Source organism: Orbicella franksi, chromosome 4, assembly GCF_964199315.1.
Source record: "Orbicella franksi chromosome 4, jaOrbFran1.1, whole genome shotgun sequence".
In the NCBI taxonomy this organism is placed as follows: Eukaryota; Metazoa; Cnidaria; class Anthozoa; order Scleractinia; family Merulinidae; genus Orbicella; species Orbicella franksi.
Window position 1 is genome coordinate 29,172,301 of NC_138148.1, and position 21,422 is coordinate 29,193,722.

Genomic DNA, 21,422 nt, shown 5'->3' on the forward strand with positions numbered 1-21,422 from the left:
TGATCTGATAACGTGATTAATGAATATGTCTTATTAAAAAAAAAAAAAGCTTAGGGAAATTAGCTGGTTATCGCTCAAGTCAAAGTTAAAGTCAATAAACTTAGATCACAAGTATTTTTAGCATTATCTTCAGTTTTGTAGCATTATTTTGGATAACTTGGTGGTGATCAATAAGATCAACATTGTTTTTGTCAACCCAAACACTGTCGGCGTAATCGAATAGCGGCAGAACAAGACTGATGTAAAAGTTAATCTAGCGCTAGATATAAAAACTGTTTAATACGGCGAATTAAAACAAGGTGTTAGCTGATATTACTGTTTGTAAGGGGTATATGTTCCGTCCAAGTCGTATTCTTATTGATTGTAACCTGGAGCCATAATCGGGGACGGAGACCGTAAACGTGCGCCATTTCTAGTATCGGGGCTGTCCCTTTGATATGGGACAATTTTTTTCTATTTTTAGAGCAAATTGCGCCATCGTGTGCGGCACACGCGATTACATGTTGTGAGGATTTTTGCGGTTGTAGCGCGGGGAAATGGCGTCCGAAATTCCCGATATGTTTGGACTCAATACGCTTATGTCTGTAGGAATTTTGCTTCAATATTTTCGTCGGAAGCTGCCCCAGTTTGAGTGAAGTAAGACAGTGTCGAATATAGTTATGTCCCGCTTTATATCACTGAGCAAGTTGTGTTCCGCTGCTTCTTTTACAAGAGCTCCACATTACTCCACTCTAAGATTCACATATGTTAAAGGTTAACAGCTTTTCAATAACACAGCAAAAAACCTGCTGGATATATTTGGATATAGCAGTGTTTCTTACCACACGCTTGCGAGGATTTCGCCGGAGTCTATCGCGACCGAAAAGTGAAAAAAATAATAATAGTAATTGGAAGTTTGAGTTTCCCCTGAATTGTAAGCAACGCTTGATGTTTCCTCAAGGACCAATACGTTTATGTCTGTAGATGCTGCTCGGTTTTGTTTGTGTAAAAATCCAATAAATTGTCTGTTGTCGATGAATAAGAGCGCCTCCGGATGCGTGTTTTGTACAGTCAGTAAAACATGACAAATTGGACTTCCGCACTTTCGTGTAAAAACGTACAGCGATCTCATATTATATCTCTAGTTTTTACATATGTTTAAGTTAAGTTTGATAAATGTTTGAGCCCTCCTGGTGGAAAAACGCATAATTCTTGGCACTGGTCTATTATTTCAGACTTTTGTAACACTAGTATGGTCATTTAGAAAATGTGTGTAAATTTAAGGAATAGTGAGAATGGACAAGAAATGCATGCTCATTTAACCATGAAAAGAGAGGAGATTTAATGTTCAGTAATGAATGTCATCTATTTCTCGTGATAATATTGCACATTTTCTCCAAGAGAGACCTTAGGCACTTTGTGGTAAGCTACCAAAAGACAAGAAAGTGGAGTAAGACCGCCAATTGCGAGACTTCAGAAATTACTCAAAAATTTGACAAATTTCTCTGACTCACATATTGAGTTGGGTCGACATTTTTCTGTAGGTGTATTTAGAACACCGTCTGGTGACAACTAAAATATAAGAATGTCCAGTTCTAAGCTAGCTTCCGAGTGTTTTTATAGTAACGTGCAGAATTAAATACTTGCAGTATTGGGCAATTTCAATTTCGAATCTAGATCACTTGAACCGCAATTCCCAGTTGTCTTGTGTCAGACCGCCGCAATTATCTAGCCATGTTTGTGGGAGGCCCATTGTTTTGCTGGACATATCTGCTGGAGAGTATACTGTGATGGACAAAAATCAACTCCAGAGGGAATAGCAATGCTTTCAGTTGCTGAATGCTACGGAAACTGTGATTAGTACTGGCAATGTGGACCAGTTTGGTCCAAGTGCGACTATAGATTTTGTTTTAGGTTTTATGCCGGATGCTTCATGATCAGTTTGTTCCATTCTCTCGAATTCTCTTTGAACCGTTTTTTAGAATGAACGCCGAGACATAATCTGCTTTCCATAGATTTACCGACATTAAGTCATTCAGTTTTATCGTCCATTGAGTACACAATTTTCGCCTGAAGCCGATTAAGGTATTTCATTCGCTCAGTTGATATCTCATTGAGGTAAATTAGCAGACAATTGTACCTTTTTCCGGATTTCTTTAGCTTTTTCGAGCTTTCATTTGTTTTAGAAAATTCGGCGAGGAAAAAAAGAAAACAAGTTTTTTTTACTTTGATCATCAAAATTTAACTCACACCGTGATTACGTCATCAGCTCGCAATAGTTCCGTGTTTCTATGGGATTTTAGTACACATCTACTTGCGCTCTATCACGAATGGCGCTCTGTCATTGGCTACGCTACCAACTATCTATTCTGCGAATAGAATGATCATCGCAGTAAATTTTCCAATTTAAGCAATTGGAAAGAAGAAGCCTGAAAAAATCAGGGCTTCAATGTGTGGCTCGCTCCCAATGTGTGGCTTCATAGCTCAGTTGGTAGGGCATCGCACCGGTATCGCGGAGGTCATGGGTTCGAATCCCGTTGAAGCCCTGATTTTTTCAGGCTTCTTCTTTCCAATTGCTTAAATTGGAAAATTTACTGCGATGATCATTCTTCGCTATCATCTACAACCGCAGTTCATATATGAATTATTTCATATAAACTTCACATCATTTCACTCCTCACAGGAAGATTGAACTCAATAAATTGACCTCGCTCCCAAAGTGTGGCTTCATAGCTCAGTTGGTAGAGCATCGCACCGGTATCGCGGAGGTCACGGGTTCGAATCCCGTTGAAGCCCTGATTTTTTCAGGCTTCTTCTTTCCAATTGCTTAATTTGGAAAATTTACTGTAATGATCATTCTTCACTATCAGACATATCCTCATTCAAAGTGCTTGTAACCAGCTGCGTTGCTGTCTGTTTTTATTGGCGCGGATTGTCAGCCACCAATAGGAGCTGAAAGGACATAGACTAAACTCTTTTTTATCAGGAGTGACGGAAAATTTGAAGGCAGTATTACAATGTATACTGCTCTCTTCTCGCTCTCTGCACATTTTATAGTAAAATGACTTGGGACCATTCATGATCAGCTGATAAGGCAGTTATTAATAATAATAAAAAAACCTACGAAGCCATAAAACACAAGAAAAAATTAAAAGCATAGTTCCGACCTTTAAACCAAACTACATGCAACTGTATCATTCAAAGTTGCGTTAAATATTTAAGATGTCGTAAAAAAGGTTGTACGTGTTCATCGTGGTGAACATACAGATTATATATAGATTATACTCTTAACCTTAAAAGCTTCATCACTAGAGTTGCATGCATTTATTAGCAACTCCCCCAACTGCTATGTATTAGCACGTTTATTAGCACGAAAGGAAAGTCTGGGAAGGTCGTTGACATTCGCACACATTGCGTGCCTATGCTTGCAGGCTAAAATATTCCTAAATACGTTTTATGCGGGATACTAAAAGGCGTTACGCGTCATCAGTTTGTTCCATTCTCTGTGAACCATTTCTTAGAATACGTAAAGACGCAAAATCTACTTCCCATAGATTCCAGTTTTATGATCGTCGAAGTGCACAATTTTCACCTGGAGCCGATTAGCTTAGTTGATGTATCATAAAGTTAAATTAGTAGTCGATTTGCCGGCCTTTTCCCGTGTTTTTAGCGCCTGCAAGTTTAAGAGATTCGGAGTAAATCAACTGAGCAATCAATATTTATTGTTTGCAGTCTGATATTTTTGGCGTTCTTAAAATTTAAACGTCTATGGGACCGCCTCAAGTGAAGTAATAAATTTAGCTTACCTGAAATTTGCAAAGTTGCGGACTTCCGACTCTCTTCTCCTTAGATGGTAAGTGCAGGTTTTGTTTACGAAAATCGAGTGCAGAATATGTTGGAATATTATCAAGCATAGTATTTGCATACATCTGAAAAATAATCAATGAAAGTAATGGAGAAACGCTGGCAGTATTAATACGCTCACGATTGACCTCGGGCAACGAACACGCTCACGTAAACACTCACCGGAAGTCGACTTTTGCATGGTAGTTCCAGGTATCTCGCCAATTCTATCTCGTCATCACTGCCCCAGGGATATCATGAGATAGCTAGACGCATGCGCACAACCAGTGCTTTTCACGCGCAAGTCAGTTTAGCATGTCGATTATTTACACAAAGAAAATCCTCTATTTCTACCTTTACGTTTGATAAATCGGGTTCCAAAGAAGATCACTAAGTAGAAAACACCTATAATGACTACCCCAGGTGTGGATCCCGATGTTCAGTGCACGAACGGTGCCGTGGATCAATCTTCACAGAATAGCATGGCGGTGATCCTCAAAGGTCTTAGCGCCACTTTGGTGCAATTGACCAAAGCTTCAGAAACGCAGACGGCGACGCTCGCCAGTCTTAAAGAAGACATACTCCTTCGTCCTGAATCAGACGAGGAGGTGGACGACTCGAACACGAGCAATACGCAACTAACTATTTCCGCCACTTTAAATAGTGTGCTCGACCCGAGCGACTCTCACGTGGCGAAGAAATCTGCTTGCTCTGACTCAAAGAAGCAGAATGATGTCCTCGAAAGCCTGACTCAGTCTTTTGTACGGGCCAAAGATAAATCTCCTGCCATAGCGGAGAAGATTGACAATCTAATTGATAGCAAAGCTACTGGAGGCCTGTCGCCAGAAACGGTGAAGGAAAGGGTTGATAAATACCCTCCACCAGAAAATTGTAAGTTCCTATGTACTACAACAATTAACGAGGAAGTTTGGGACCTGCTTCCTAGGAGGAGCAGGACAGTTGACCTTGCTTTTCAGAAGGTACAAGAATTGCTTGTTCAGGGTTTATCATCCCTGTCGATTTTGGGGGACCAGTTGGTGAAGGAAATTCAAACTGGCAAAACCACTAACACCCGGCAGGTCCTGGACCAGGTCATGGACAGCATTGCCCTTGTGGCTAATGCTAATCATAAGCTTAATATGAAACGACGAGAACTCATTAAACCCGACCCCAACCCCCCTTACACAAGGTTACGCAAAGAGGACATTAAGCCCTCTACATAGCTGTTTGGGGATGACTTATCAAAACATCTAAAGGATATGGCCGAAGCAAAGAAGGCAAGTCGGCAGATGCAGAGAAACTCTGACAATCGCACATCCAGCCATAACTACCTGAAGGCTGGGAGGCACAAATTTCGACGCCCAAATTTCAAATCATATGAACGGACTTGTGCCAGCCAGAAAACATCCCACCCGCGCCCTTTTTAGGGTACAACCGGGCACAAAAGAGTGCCCCGAAAAAGCCCAACCAATCCAACAACAAAGATTCATAGATAACCAGGTAAGGACACACCTTACATCATTTATGGATGGAGATTATTTGCATCAAATGGTCCTCACTTTCTCAGCCGGACAGCTGAAGGACCACGTTGGCTCCTGGGAATTTTTGACAAATGACCAGGTCATACTTCATGCCATCAAGCACTACCATATTGAGTTTGAAGCTAATACCCCTGTACAGTTTTACCCACCAAAACAAATCCAATTCTCGCCTTTTGAAAGGGAGATAATAACTGAGGAGATATCTAAGCTCTCGGTAGAGGAGTTTTGGAAAAAACTGAGTATGTAGAGGGGACTTCCTCTCAACTGTATTTGTGCGGCCTAAAAAGGATGATTTTAAATCTCAAACCTCTTAATGAATGTGTCTCATATTACCATTTTAAAATGGACACTATTCAAATAGCCCTCAAACTCGTGCGTCCTGGGTGCTTTATGGCCTCGGTTGACTTAAAAGACGCATACTATTCTGTCCCTATCGCTAAAGAAGACAGGAAATATTTAAAATTTGAGTGGCAAGGGAGTTATTACGAATACACATGCCTTCCCAATGGCCTTGCCTGTGCCCCTAGACTATTCACAAAAATTTTAAAACCTGTTTTTTCCCATATCCAGATCAATGGGCCATATTTGCATAGGGCATATAGGTGACTCTTTCTTGATAGGATATGAGTACACTGCTTGCAAGAGGAATGTCCAGGACAATGTTGAAGCATTCCAGAAACTGGGATTTGTAATTCATCCAGTGAAATCAGTTTTTATTCCCACACAAAAAAATAGAATTTCTTGTTTTTTTTTTTATTATTGAACAGCATCCTTATGACAATTAGACTTCCCCATACCAAAGCTGCACGTGCACGTACGGCCTTTCAGAACTTTCTACTCAAAAATGAGATCGATGACAATCAGAGAAACTGCCCAAGTTACTGGCTTAAAAGTCTCAAGTCTACCTGCAGTGCAGTTTGGAGAATTATATTACAGGCACCTAGAAAAGAACAAAGTTCTTGCACTGCAGACTAGTAAGGGTCATTATGATGCACCATTATATTTGTCCAAAGATGCAAAAACAGATTTGTCTCGGTGGATAAATAATATGGACTCTTCTTTTAAGAAGATTGTTCCACCTAACCCTGACATGACCCTGACAACAGATACCTCAACTAAGGGCTGGGGGAGGAGCAAGGGTTTCATATTCATTATTCGGAGCTAAAAGCAGTTTGGTTAGGTCTTAAGTCTCTGTGTAACAACTTCAGGCAAAAACACATTAGGATTCACTCTGATAATACTACTGCAGTAGCTAATATCAATGCAATGGGAGGTATCAAATCTGTGGATTGTAAAAACATGGCTTGACAAATTTGATGGCTTGCAAGGTCTCCGGGAAAGCCTCCAGCAGCGCAACGTATCAGAGAAGGCTGCAACAATCATTTTGCAGTCATGGTCAGATGGGAAACAAAAACAATATAAATCGTACATCAAGCACTGGATTGAATTTTGTTGTGAACGACAGGCTGATCCCTACAACCCACCTTTAACAACAGTGTTGGACTTCTTGGTCAGCCTTCATGAGAAGGGATTGAGTTAGCTAACCCAGGGAAAGGTAGAATTTTGATTTGAGCTTTCAACTTTGCAGTGAGGTTTCCTGTATATTGTTTGGCCTTCTGTTTTGAGTTTTAATAATCATCATATACACAAAACAAAGCAGCAAAAAACATTTGTATAGAAGAAAAAGTTATAATTCGGTTAACTTTTAATCCTGGGTTAGCGTTAACCGCCTTCCGAACAATCCTGCCCTGTTTTCAACAAGTTAACCTGACGTGACCCCGCAATCCAATCGAAAACTAGCACTTGGTCAGCGGTCAATTTCAAAAAAACGCGTGAACTCGATGAGCCGTAAACTTGAGCCCGCGATATGGTCACATGATACTGGTCAGCGGATACCTTGTTCTGACAGATGTCAATTGATCATAACATGGATGTCCAATTTCAAAGAAGTTCACGGTAAAGCAAGGGTGCATATCTCTGTCAACCTATTATTTGGAGTATGGCCGCCATGCTGCTCGACTCCGTCGTCGTCGCCGTCGCCGTCGCCGTCGTGCGTACGCGCCCACGAACAATACCGCTGGCCATGATAGCCATGAGAAAATCAACTCATGGGTTTCCTTTTCTTTCCTTTATGAGTATGGGGCTCCACTTGGCGGCCCTTCGGGCCGCCGGAGCTCCGCTATTAACACTCTCGGAGTGCCATATCAGCAATTACCCTTCCTAAAGATAACAATACCATTGGTTCTCACCCACTTGTTTCTAGGTTTACGAAAGGTATATACAAAGGCTCTCCACCCAACCCCGGTTACCAGTCAACTTGGGATGTTCAACCAGTGTTAACTTATCTGGCTTCCATAAGCCCTGTAGAGAAGCTTGATCTCAAAATGCTGACCCTTAAGTTGGTTATGTTGATATGCACTCTGTTACAAGCTAGGGAGGAGCCAAGATAGTAAATTAAACTAAAAGTAACAATAACAAAACTTTAGAAATTCACTCGAAAATTTCAAATAACTCACTTATTAACTACTTATTAACCAAGAGTGAGGTCTTTACGGGAAAACCTCGGGCCAAGACCTAGCCTGCGAGCAGGCTCACTTTTGAGTCACGCGCGCGAGCGGAGAAGAGCAAAGCGATCCGGCGGGAAGGAGTCTGGTGAAGACGCACCAAGAAAGTCATTTTCTCGCCTCGTGGCTTCGCCGCTCGAAATCATTTTCAAGGCGTGGATAGCATCTCTTAGGATATTTTTCTTTGTCTTGAGTTAAAAGCCTTCAAACAGTGTGTAGCAACCTTACTTTATTTCCAAAAACGTCTTCACAAGAAATTTTGAGACTTCCACTTTCGTGGCTGACATTTTCTTACGGTTAATATTTTTAAGGCTAGCGGCAAAAAAATTCCAGTTTTAACGCCTAACGGTTACATTTTTGGCCCGTTTCAAGGCTAACGGCGAACCCCAAAGGTAACGGCTTCAGCATTATTTTGATATCTTTTTGAAAAAAACTACCAGGAGTGGGGTTCGAACCCACGCGGACAACACGTCCATTGGAACTTAAGTCCAACGCCTTAACCACTCGGCCATCCTGGTCACATTCGACATAATCTGCGTGCTTGTGCTTAAAAGCTCATGTAAATTAAAATTTAACTTGGTCTCCAATACTTTCCAGGTTAGATGATAATTAAAAAGGTGCGTGTTTTTAAATACCCGGCCATAGTCAATCGAACCCAATCGAACTGTATTTCAATCGACCTCAATCGAACGACATCGAACTCAATCCATGAATTGAGTCGATTGAGTTAGATTGAGTTCGATTGAGTTCGATTGAGTTCAATTGAGTTCGGCAATCGAACCAAATCGATCTCGCACAAAATGACTGGACGATCGAACAAAATCTAACTTTTGATTTCTGAACTGTTGATTTTTTATAGAACTGGTGTTGAAAATCAGTATCAAGTTTTCCGAGCCTCGAGTTACTTCAGTATAACACGTGTTTTTCGTGTTTTGGAGACTACGTAACACAATCTTTGTTCAAGCGAATTTATTCACCGTACAATCAAACGCAATCCACGGATTGAGTTGATCTCTGAACGTTCGATTGATTATGCCAGGTAAATATAATGAGACCCAGGTTGTGTCAGTGCAACTGTTGGCAAAAATCGCACAATTGATCTAAATATACAACATAGGTACTATATATGAATCGACATTTGGATATGTTTCTCTTTCGTTTTCATACCAGGACGGCCGAGTGGTTAAGGCGTTGGACTATGTCGATTGCGTTTTTCCTGCGGCTTAAAAATTTGACAGCATCGAGTACAACATCAGATGGTCACAGGAGCATTGGAAATAAGTTGGAAATTTTGGCCGCCTTGGCCGCTGCCAATAGTCTTTGCCATCTTCCTCTCGTTTTATTGCTATTGGATCGCTACAGCAAGCATCTCCACGAAAAGATGTTGAAAGCCGTCTTGCATACACCCGTTCGCTTTTTTGATACCAACCCAAACGGAGCAATTCAGAACAGGATTTCCAAGGACATAACCATAATGGATGACTTTCTTCCTAGGCACTTAGCAACGGCCATGACACTTGTGGCTTTCTTTACCGGCATGCTCGTGCTGACATCCATCTCGTACCCTTGGCTTATCCTGGGGACTATCCCGTGTGTTCTGTTGACGGTCTATGTGGGAAGCAAGGGTTTCAATTCAGGCAGAGAAATCAAGAGGACAGAAGCTTCTGCGCTACTCTCCTATTTTTTCGCTCGCCGTTTTTCGCGCTGCGCCTCAACGACTAACTGAACGCCAGGAAGAAGCTAACTTATTCCTAGTTCCTCGTGTCTCAATTACTTTCAGACCCAATCATTTTCAGGGCCTGAATAGCATCTCTTAGGATATTTTTTCTTTCTTTTCCGTTAAAAGCCTTCAAGTTGTGTGTACCAACCTTCAAGTTTATTTCCAAATTGAAATCAGTAATTTTCTACCGGGTAAGATTAAATTCCAACAGAAAAAAAAAAAAATACACGGCCGCAGTTGCACGTAGGATTGTGTGATAGCAGGTTTTTGGGCCGCTTACGGTTGTTATCCTTGTTACAACAATCCAGGGGGAAACACGCTCACAGCGACGGAGTTTGTCAGACTCCTAGAGGACTCGGGATCTGTTACAGCAAAACAATCCAATGGGAAGACAGAAATTACACAGTTCTTGGGTCTAACAGTAGAGTTTAATTCAGTAACGTACTCGGATCGTAACCCGAATATAACCAATACGGGATAGTAGTATCCGGCGTCCCACCACCGGGGGCGTAACCGAAGAACAATTTACAGAACACCCGTATTTATGCTAGACTCTAAACAAGTGATCTAATATTTCGTTTAGTAAACCTAAACCCCTATTGGCTGCCAATGAGCTCATTGCTGTTCTAGGCTATTCCATCATAGGTAGTCAGTTATTCTGCTCGAAAATATTAACTACTTACATTTCAGGTAGTTCTCACTACAAGGTGATACACGATAATACAGATAGACAGGTGGTTACCATGGTTATTGGACTTTCACTAGACTGCTAACTGTCGGCTTTTTATGGTTATGAATATTGGCAAATTCTCCCCTCACAATTGGCGAGACAAGCGGCGCTGTGCAGTTAAACGGCTTTTTCGGGAAAATATTTTACTTTTAGAATTTGTTTTCTCAAAGTGCAACTTTACCTGTGTATTTAATTCTTTCTTTATTTTTCTATATTTTTTTATCTTACTATTTTTCAGCGCTGAAAATTTGTCAATCGGTTTTCCGGACACCATCTATAGACTGCCTGCAAAGTTTTGTTTAATTGGGTGATAGCCACTTATGCAGACTTCCCAATGCAACAGATTGCTGTTGAAATTGTTACTGCAAGGAAATTGTTCCTTTCTCAGAAAATAAAGGCGTATTTAAAGGCGACAGCTCTTCACGTGACACCTTGCATGTCGGAAAGCAAGCAACGGAAAAAAAAGTATGGAAAACAGAAATACGAATAAGAAGCGATTTTTCTAAACATTTAACTATAAAAAATTGCGATAAAATATTTCTAAGCATATTGAGAAAGTTAAAAATTTTGTTGAAATGATGTGATGTGTTAAAATGTTAAAAATTAAACCAAGAGTTTCGCAAGGATAGAGTCAGTTCCTTTATGCAAAGCATCTCATAGACGAGGCAATCAAATTTCCCTTGGCACTTTCGGAGAATTCGAAACTGGCTTTCGTTGAGGAGGCTTATGTCCCAGTGGGCTTCCAAAAGGTGTTTTCCAATCGCCGAGTTTTTATGTTCAGCAATACGTTGGTGGAGGTGTCGGACTGTGTAGCCGACATAATCTGCATCGCACAGATCACATGAAAATAAATAAACCACGCATTGTCGATTTACGATCGGAGGCTTAATTTCTTTGGGCTTGAGATCTTGTTTCAGTTTCTTGCTAATAAATACTGGTTGTAGGGTAGTGCCAATCTTGTGGTTGAGATCGCGCATTTGGCTTCTAACCGCGTTAGCTGATGTTTGGTCCTTGAAGGGGAGACTAACTCGCAAGACACGGCCGTCTTCCACTTGTCTTTCACGAACACCGGATGAAAGGTTCAGGATAAATTTGTTAATGGTGGAGTTAATGGTCGTTATTGGATAATCAAGTCGAATAAAGATGGAGCGAAGTCTAGTGCATTCTTGATTGAAAGCTTCAGTTGTAGAAGATAGGGCATATACACGATGAATCATTGTTTTGAGCAAACAATGTTTGTAAAGTTTATCCGTGTGGCTTTGGAAATGCAACAGCAAGCCAGTGTTAGTCGGTTTTCTGTACACTTGTGTTTCAATCTTTGTTCCGTTCTTGATTATTTCCATGCCGATAAAGGAAATCTTGTTCTCAACAGGAAGCTCCATCGTAAACGACAGGCTGGGGTGAAGGCCATTAAGGGTGGTCAGAAAACCAACTGCAGCATCAGTGCTAGGCATTTTGGCCAAGGTATTATCAACATATCTCTTGTATAGCGTAGGCATCAAACCATTACGGGTAAGCTTGTCTTCATGGTGACACATAAAAAAAAATTGGCCATTAGGGGGCCAAGGGGCGAACCCATTGCCACGCCGTCGACTTGCTCATACAGCCGGCCATTAAATTTGAAAAGCTGGTTAGTAGTGGCGATTTCGAGGAGTCTGGCAAGTTGATCCTTTTGTAGGTTAAGGTCATAGGTTTGGTTGAACCAATCGCTGGCAAATGCTTTGTCGACTAAGATGTTGATGGTCTCATTTAAAGGTACGTTTGTGAAAAGGGATGCGACATCGAAAGAAACCAAAATGTCATCATCTCCAATGGGTGAGTTGCGGATTTCTTCAGAGAAACGAATGGCATCGATAACGGTGTACTCGTTAATAGAGAGTGGTTTCAGTTTTTCCTCCAACCATTTAGCCAGGTTGTAATTGTAGGTTCCAGTTGCAGATAAAATAGGCCTCATACTAAGATTGGCTTTGTGTGTCTTGGGAAGACCGTAAAGGTGAGCAAGTCTGGAACTCTTGGGACAAAGTGAATCAGCGATGTTAAACGTTCCTTGGTAGTGTTTCACGTAAAACTGTGTTGACATCTTTCTGTTTCTGAAGAAGCGGATGAAAGTGCTTAGGTGGTCGGCCACGAGATTTTGGTCGCTTGTCATCGACGTGCACAAACTTGGAAGTATCATCGATTGAAGCTGCACTTAGTAGGCGTGTGTACTCAGCCTTGTCTATTACTACAACACCAGAGCCTTTGTCGGGTTTTGTGATAACGATGTCATACCGTTTCTTTAGACGATTAAGAGCTTTCACCAGTGCCTTGGGTGGATTAGGGCTTGTACGTTGAATATAATTCAGCGCGATTGAGCGTAATATCGAGCTTGCTAATTCTTTTTTGTCGGGATCTTCCAGTAAAGGCTCAATTTTCCAGTACGCTTTTTCAAAGCTGGCTAGAACATCAATCGGCGACACTCGTTGCGGTAGGGAGAATTTTAGTCATCTGCAGACAAGCTTCTCGAAGAAGGAAAGGCGATAAGAAGACATGTTATTAATGTGTTCATTCACATCAAATTTCTTGGAGATCAAGTGCGAAATCTTGTTAACGTGGCTTCTCATCATTTCATCGTGTTGGTTCTTGCGAAGAGTAGTCAGTGTTCGTAAAATGGCGACGTAGCGAACCAGGGAACATTTCTCTCTGATGTCTTTGTAGGCATTGCGAACTTCTTCCTTGAGATCGTTCAGTTGAGATAGCTTCGATCTTAATTCCTCGTTTTTGATAGTCGTCAGAAGACTTCCATTTTCGTGCTTTTCTTCGATCAACTTGTGCAAAGGTTGGTGTTACACCAAAGTTCGTCCATAAGCGAAGGAACTCAATAGAACCTTCGCATTTGATAAGGAGTTTACTACACTTTTCAAGACGTCTGAAAAAGTGCAGCTGGTTATCGCGTTTAAGTATACGAATAAGAAGCGATTTTTCTAAACATTTAACTATAAAAAATTGCGATAAAATATGTCTAATTTTAAACATTTTAAAATTTAATCTAAAAGTTTAATTTTAAACATTTTAAATCATCCATTGAACTATTGTTTTACTGACTATTTATACATTTTTTATCACCTATCATTTTGACTTGATAATGACGTTAGCTCAACGTCGAAACGTCGTCGTTTTTTAACAAATTTTGAACTTTCTCAATATGCTTAGAAATATTTTATCGCAAATTTTTTATAGTTAAAAACAGAAATCATCATCATCATTTATCCGTTCTCCAAGTGGAGAATTGGGCCGTAAGCGCTCTGCCTCCAGGCTGTTCTGTCCTCCGCAGCCGATGCTGTTGCTGCCCATGTTCTTAAACCTTCCTTTTCCAGCTCCCTTTCGACAGTCCTTCTCCAAGTCTCGAGCGGTCGACCCCGTTTCCGTTTGCCTTCAGGTACCCATGTGAGAGCAATTCGTGGATGTGAGTGGTGATCCATTCTGAAAAATATTTCGCTGTCTACATTAAGTTTAGAATTTGAAGTTTTGATGCGCCCAAAGTAATTGTCATTTATATATTAGAACGCAAGATTTGTTTGCATGGAATGGATGAAATGTTACTTGTTGGCTCTAAGTATGTTAGAAGTATACAGTTGATTAGTATTTGAAGTTCTTTGGATGAGAGATGATCGTTCAAATAAAGACAATTACGCTAATACAAGTCAAGTTCAAGACAAGTTCAAGACAAGGTTTTTTTACTAATCCGCGTTTTACTAGTCTGCGTTTTATAGTCCACATTTTACAAGTCCACGTTTTACAAGTCCTCGTTTTACAAGTCCTCGTTTTACAAGTCCTCGTTTTACAAGTCCACGTTTTACAAAACGTCGTTTTACATACATACATACATACATTACTTTATTTACCCTCGGATTTCAGAGTAGCTTATGCAGCTAACATCTCCGAGCATTTAACCATCAGATGAGAGATAGACCACCACACCGGGAACAAGTCGGCGTTTTACAAGTCTGCGTTTTATGAGTCCGCGTTTTACAAATCCGCGTTTTACAAATCCCCGTTTTACTAGTCCGCGTTTTACAAGTCCAGTCTGGTCCAGTCCAGCCCAGTCCGCGAAATACAGTATGCCGGGTGTTTGGACGTCTGCTTATTGATAACGGCGGCATTATCTGAGGAAAATATGAAACGTTTATTGGCCATGAGCGTCCCCCGAATGTGAACAGCTATTACAATAAGAAAAAGCTCCATAACGGCGATGTTAAAAGTCTTCCAAAGTTCCGGCCAGGCACCATGAAACCAATGGCTACCAAATGTCGCGGCGAAACCTATTGACCCCGCAGCATCGGTACACAAGAAAAATGATCGCCCATTAAGTTCGTCTAGAAATCGAAGCCACAGCATGATATCTAACTTAGCTCCCTTAGAGGTACGAATGTGATGATGTGGCTTTGTGACACCTATAGTGAGATCGATCAAGCGACGCAGAAAAGCTCTGCCAGGAACAACAACAAGACAAGCAAAATTCAATAAACCGAGCAAGGATTGTAATTCTTTCAAACAAACGGAGAGCCGGGTCTGCAAAGCTTTTAACAAGACGCGACATTTGTGAAGCGTATCTTCTGGAAGTCGCGCCTCGAGGCGAACTGAATCTAGCATTATTCCAGCAAACTGTGAACCGTATTGGGGCCAACCGTTTTCTCAGGAGCTAGAGGGACCCCAAGATGATTGCACGGTAAGACAAATTTCGCCAAGTCATGCTCGAATTGATCTCTGGTTGGAGCGATAAATAGAAAATCATCTAAAATAGGTAAAACTGCGCAAGCACCGAAATGATTAATTGCTAACCGTCCCAACCATCCCAGCGCTCTGCTAAAAGATTCAAAAATAGCGCAGGAACTGGAAAGGCCCATTGTAAGACACTTATCAAAATAGTATAAATTGTCCCATTTCATACCTAGCAAGAAATAGTCAGTGGGGTGAATAGGAATAATGCAAAAAGCAGATTTCACGTCAGATTTGGCCATGAAGCAACCCCGGCCCAAACGTTTAATTTCCTTCGTCGCATCTAAGACCGAAGTGTATTTGACAGTAGAGCAGTAATCAGGAATGAAATCGTTAACCGAAGAACCTCTGGGATAAGATAAATGATGTATTAAGCGAAATTCAGGGGGATCTTTTTTAGGGACAATGCCTAATGGGGAACAGCGGAAAAGCGGAAAGGGCGGGGAGGAAAATGGGCCAACAATACGTCCCGCATCGCATTCCTTAAGGCCGATTTACAGGGTACGACTTCGTCGCCTGCGACAAGCTTACGACAGGCCTACGACAAGTCAGGACTATTTACACGCGCACGACATTTTCACTTAAAACATTAAATATGCAAAATTGTTTGTACCGGGACTTTCGGAGCGAACGTTCTAACAAACGGTAAACATTTTTTTTAGCTTTCCTGCGCATTGAAGAAACTTTCTAAGGAGATGTTTTTCGCTTTAATCTGTTCAGTACTTTTCGAGAAACGACTTCATGTGAACCAGTCAACAGCATTTTGACGCACGAAAACCTCACCTTAGCGCCCTACTCAGCAGACATTGGTCACAAAATACGTCTTTTTCTATCGATTTCGGCTACGATTGTCAGAGCGTTTTAAAAAATGTTTTAAAATCCTATGACTTTTTTTGACGAACACAACGGTCGTAAGCGAATTGTAGGTTTGATTTACAAGAAATAATTTATGTCGTAGGTCTGTCGTAGGCTTGTCGCATGCGACAAAGTCGTACCGTGTAAATCGGCCCTTACGTAACTGCTTTAAATGAGTAATGTCAGTGGCTGATCCAAAACACTTTTAAGATTAGGAGATTCACACGCGAACCGCTCACCAACAAACTGAATGCGAAAACCGTAACAAAAACCATTAACAAGAAATTCTTTTAAAATCGGATCGTACCCATGCAAGGTCGAGGTTTGAGATTTTCACGTAAAGACCGAGCGTTCTGGGTTAGTAAGTTGTTTAATATATGGCTTTTTGGTCTGTTTTTGTCAGCCCTTAATCGGCCCGTGGGTATTACGGGAGAATAATGTCCGAGAATTAGCCAATCAGAGCGCGCGTTATATCGGCTACGAGAACAAACCATATAATAATGAGTTTTACTGACTTTTTTCTCTCGGTATATTAAGAAGCCTGTCTGTTTATTTCATACTGAAATGTGCCAACACGAATATTCTAAGCTAATTTCGAGTTCTTGCTTTTTTAATATTAAAGTAACATAATAAAGAGTGATTTTCTTTTATTTGAACTACGATTAAGCCTTGTCGAAAATCAAGCTGGAGGAAAACATTGTTTTAAGGCTATCTGGCGACATGTGAAATTTCTGTTGCTAGGTTTCTGTTCTAGTTACTAATCTTTATTTAAATTGCTGCAATGCGCCGAGCGAGCGCCCTTAATGCAGAGGTCAGAGCTTGGACCAACAGAATCAAGGGCTCCAGAGAAACTGAATGACAGTGAAGCAAAGAAGAGAGCTTTTGAGTATTTACCATGCACAATTTATTATTGTTATTTATTCGCTACATATACATGTGCATTGTGATCTTCAATTTTGACCGAAAGACTGAACTTCATTATGGTTTACTTCTTTGACTAAAATGACTAGCATATAAGTACTGTTCTAAATCAAGTTAGATCAGGAGAGCTTATGAAATCACATGTTCAAAAATTTTTCTTCCGTCTTCTTTTACATTTCCAATGCAACGATCGTCGTCGGTCACTTAGTGCACACGGCGCAAGTTAGCTCTCTTCCGGCGATATATGGGTTGCACGGGAGTGCGCCACACCGTCCTTCTACAGGGTAGAGTAAGGCACCATCCTTGTTAACCTGCGTACCGGGGACATTATCTGCATCCTCGTCGACACAGACGAACTCATATCCTTTCTTGTGGTTGTAGTATCCACTCATCAGGTACCCATGATACTCCTCGGTCCATCCAGATGGACAAACATTCCGTGCCGGCATCATAAGCAGTGAGCCACGTGACTTAACGAAGCAAACAACACAAGGTGCTTCACTGTCATGGAGATTTTTCTTAAATGGATTGAAAGTATTGACTTCATACTCGGTGCCATACACGAATCCCGAGTTCTGAAATCCATCCTTGTACTTGTCGTAAATTGGATTGAGCGGAAGGCAAAGATAATTTACTCCGCCGCCTGGGTGAGTGTAATGTTCACCACCAATAACACCTAGCAACAAGCATATAAAAATAATGATCTTTTTTTCTTCTTAGACACACAAGAGGAAATTATGTTGATCAGCTACTATATATGTATGTTCATCGACATACAAAACGTACAAATAGGGGGTTTTTGACCAAGCGTTAGGGTAATATCTAGACAAAGTAGGCTCCATTTGGCGCGAAATATGCAGGCATATTTTTTTTCGCTGGCATTATCTGTTACGTGAAGCGAACAGTTTTCCGAAAGCGTAGCTCGAGTAAAACTATGTGCTTTGAGGAATAGACAATGTCCAAGGACAAATACCTGAGCAGGTTTTGGGGTCAAATTGCAAATGGAGTTTGAGGCTGTTGTGTTTATTATCCTTCATCCTTCAGGCCCTGATTTCGATGACTTGCCCTGCTTTCGATATTTTGAAAGATGAAGAAAATTCCCTGATGTGAGAGTCCTTACCTTCATAAATTACTCCCACTACGCTACAAGGCGAAAAAATCCTCCTTCATAGAAAAAGTTGTTTAAATTCTGCAGATCGGCTTATCCCTACCTTTGTAAACAATTTCCGCACCACTGGGACATGTGGTCCTTCCCCAGCGAACATACTTGACCCCAGACTTCCCATCCGAGCCTTTCTCGCCCTTATCTCCCTGATCTCCTTTGGCGCCTGCAGTATTAAAGAAATATTTCTTTTCTGTTGTTTATTTCAACAGCGTGTTAACTTTGAAATTCTCTAGTAATTGGTATGTGTTTTACCTTTGTGTTATCCATCCTCGTTCGCTGTATACTACACACGGACTAAGAATTGAAGCACTCATGTAGTACCAATCACCTTAATTATGTTGATTTTTCGCCCACGGAGCCTGATATTGTGGAAGCTCTTGTTTCAGTCCTAATTGCAAATTTCCTTTCCCGGCACTTTTTTAGCAATATGTTTGTATTGAATTTAAAAGTTCAGGGAAATGTGGGACGGGTCGTGTGTGCTGCATGCTTGCTTTTTTTATTTTTATTTTTTGCTGTTTCTGTTTTGTTTTGTTTTGTTATTTTTTTGTGTGTGTTTGTTTGTTTTTTGTTTTTTGTATTTTTTTTTTTTCAAATACATCCCTCTATTTTTCTTACCTTTTGGACCCATTTTTCCAGGAGGTCCCGGGGGTCCAGTTTTGCCCTGTCCATTATGTTTACTGTCCCGCCCTGAAGAAAAAGAATGACAAGATATATAAACAACATTTCTATTTTAAAATCGAAACAAATACACTCAAGCTATCTTCTGGTTCTGAGCAGTATCAACCCCTTGTGCTGGCATTGTTTACGAACAACATTATTTTTAGATTTTATAATACAGTTTCCATATAAAGCGCGCTCTGATTGGCTGAAACAGCGTGCTTTATCTGAGAACAGATGCGAGGGTTAATGACGGTAAGCTGACTTTCAAAGTTTTGCTTCGGAATTTTGACAAACTTGACCTAAGTTAAACGTTCCCTGTGACTCAGACAAATGCAGTGGGAACAAGCTATTTGTCTAATGTAACATCACTTGATAAAGCGTAGTAGTATTTTCTTGTCCGGCAAAGAATAACTGCTGGGAAATGTTATCCGCCACTTGTAGTCATTTATTCGCGGCCAACACCGTATTTGAAAGTCTTCCTACACACACTTCAATTGATTTAGTAACAGCGAATAGCTTATTATAAGACAAGCTTTAGAGTTTTCAGGTCGTGAGAGGAAAATGGCTCTTTTAACGGTCAAACATTCAAATCGGCAGTACCTACATACCCAAAAGGTACCCCACCAACCAGGAGTCACTTGAGCTGGGATGTAGCAAGGCTTCAAGTCTGCAGATAGAAGCCAACACAAACACAAGCAAGCTAAGAGGGTTTAAATATGAAAAAAAAGAGCACCGAGATGCATCTCTACTTCACTGCATTACTGTTATTGCAAATAAGTTCAAAAATTTTGGCTAAGGTAATTGCTTAGGTTCGCCTGTTGCTAGCTACGGCCCTGTTAAGTGAAATCTTAATGTCTTGAAATTAATCCGTTTTATACCTCATTGTATACTAGTTGAAAGACATATTTCGGATGGAACTTTCGAAAGAGTTTTCCCCCTGTAAGTTACTTACTTTTTTTCCACGACTAGCAATCTTTTCGCAATCTCCGTCAGGTTTGGGCGGGCTGCATCAATTTGAACTGACCTTTTCCCTCGGATCGGCTGAGAATGTTCACCGGTACCTTCATCTTCTCTGATAAACCCGTCACGAGTTTCTCGGACCATGGCAGAAATGCTATGAAAATCAAAGCACACCACGAAGGCAACCACGAAAAGCAGGCCGACGCGAGACTTCGAAAAATTCATAGCTCGCTGAATTGGCTTCGAATCGTTCGGAGTTAACTCGTCACCCTTGCAGAAACGAAGAACGTCCGTTCCTCTTTAAGAAAACTGGAATCAGGAACGCGAAGATACGTACGTATCCCATGCTTTATAATGCGCCCGTAACTGCTCTAAGTCAATACTAAACAGTCGCGTAAACATTCAGCATACCCTTGACACGACACGACAATTTTCTTAGAACATAAATTATCCTTTCCCACATGAAATGTTTACTTTTCATTAAAACGGTAAGTGGTTTATCAATTAAACGAAGATAATTCTAAGTTTTTTGTTGCCTTTTTTTTGTATCTTGGAAAGCTATTATTTTCAACTTTTCTTTGATTTGATCTTGAAGACAATGTTAGACACAGGAAAATTACCCAGCCTCTTTAAACCACAGTTTTGGAGAAAGAAGTAACTAACAGGTCTTTTTTTTTTTCCTTTTCTTTCCTTTTCTTTCTCTCTCTCTCTCTCTCTCTCTCTCTCTCTCTCTCTCTCTCTCTCTCTCTCTCTCTCTCTCTCTCTCTTGCGTGGTTTGTATGTTTGCCTTTATTTTGCTTTTAATTGCTTTTTTTCAGCTGTTTTTTCTTTTCTTCTCTTTAAAGTAGCACGCCTAAGTTTCTAACTTACAGAGGCAATTAGCAAAACTCTGCTTGAGAACATAAAACCCAACAGTGGTTTATTTTCCTGCAGCAGCGAAGTAACCATGCACGACGCAAAAAATGCGGGTGAATGTTTAATTTACTAATACTGGAAATCTCTCGGGTCAGAAGAGTCAAGATTTTGTGTTTATACAGCCATAAATCAGATATAGCTTTCTAATTATCAGTTAGTCATTGATATGATAATAAAATCTTTTGCTTTTGACAATCACAGCGTGGAGAAAACCACCCAAAAGCCTGGATGCAACGGTCGGAAAATCTATTCAATTCAATTATAAAATGAAACCTCCACATGAGCTGCAAATCTTCCTGCTCGTATGGGCCTGCTCACGCTTGTGGTTCGTTGTGATCAAGGAGCGCGGCTCACAAAATGGCTAGAAATCGAGGCTCATCAGAGCATTGCTGCCACAGAAGAGAGATTTAAAACTTTTGAAAAGAAGCAAGAAACCAAACCCCAACGTTTCTTTGGATGATCAGGGAGGCACCAAGCCAGGAGCACTTGTTGTACGCCAGAGAAAAGAAATAAACGCAGATTTGGAAAAACCTGCAACAAGCTATGGAGAAAAGTACTAATATCCATGTTAAACAAGTGACTGCACTGAGATTATACCGATACCTCACACTGCATGGAGCAAACTGCTTCCACGTGTAACCAACTTCTCCTAGTCAAATCACATTAGTAAATATCAGCTGGTACAGTTTAAAATTGTGTTTAAAATTAATTTTATCTCCCGTCATGATAGCAACACAAAGTTGTCTGTTTGTCGTATTTTCATTACCGAGCCGTTGTTGGAAGACGCTACGGCTGTGGTTTTAAAACTCTC

At 40.8% G+C, this 21,422-nt stretch overlaps 1 protein-coding gene, 1 non-coding gene and 2 pseudogenes across 2 annotated transcripts; 1 reads left to right on the plus strand and 3 right to left on the minus strand.

Moving 5' to 3' along the window:
* The first annotated feature begins 3,808 nt into the window (after positions 1–3,808).
* Positions 3,809–5,249, plus strand: LOC145485687 (uncharacterized; annotated as a pseudogene).
* Positions 5,250–8,361: 3,112 nt separating this feature from the next.
* Trnal-uaa (transfer RNA leucine (anticodon UAA)) lies at positions 8,362–8,445 on the minus strand. Its single transcript has one exon. It is a non-coding gene; the product is annotated as a tRNA-Leu (tRNA).
* Positions 8,446–10,963: 2,518 nt separating this feature from the next.
* LOC145485149 (uncharacterized) lies at positions 10,964–12,383 on the minus strand (annotated as a pseudogene).
* Positions 12,384–16,629: 4,246 nt separating this feature from the next.
* On the minus strand, positions 16,630–20,132 carry LOC145485182 (uncharacterized). Its single transcript, XM_081463882.1, has 5 exons — positions 19,689–20,132; positions 19,345–19,403; positions 18,692–18,763; positions 18,123–18,239; positions 16,630–17,587 (listed from the first exon to the last, which is right to left on the minus strand). Exons 1-5 carry the CDS (start codon positions 19,919–19,921, stop codon positions 17,112–17,114), a joined length of 957 nt encoding a protein of 318 aa, XP_081320008.1. The 5' UTR covers positions 19,922–20,132; the 3' UTR covers positions 16,630–17,111.
* Positions 20,133–21,422: the final 1,290 nt, after the last annotated feature.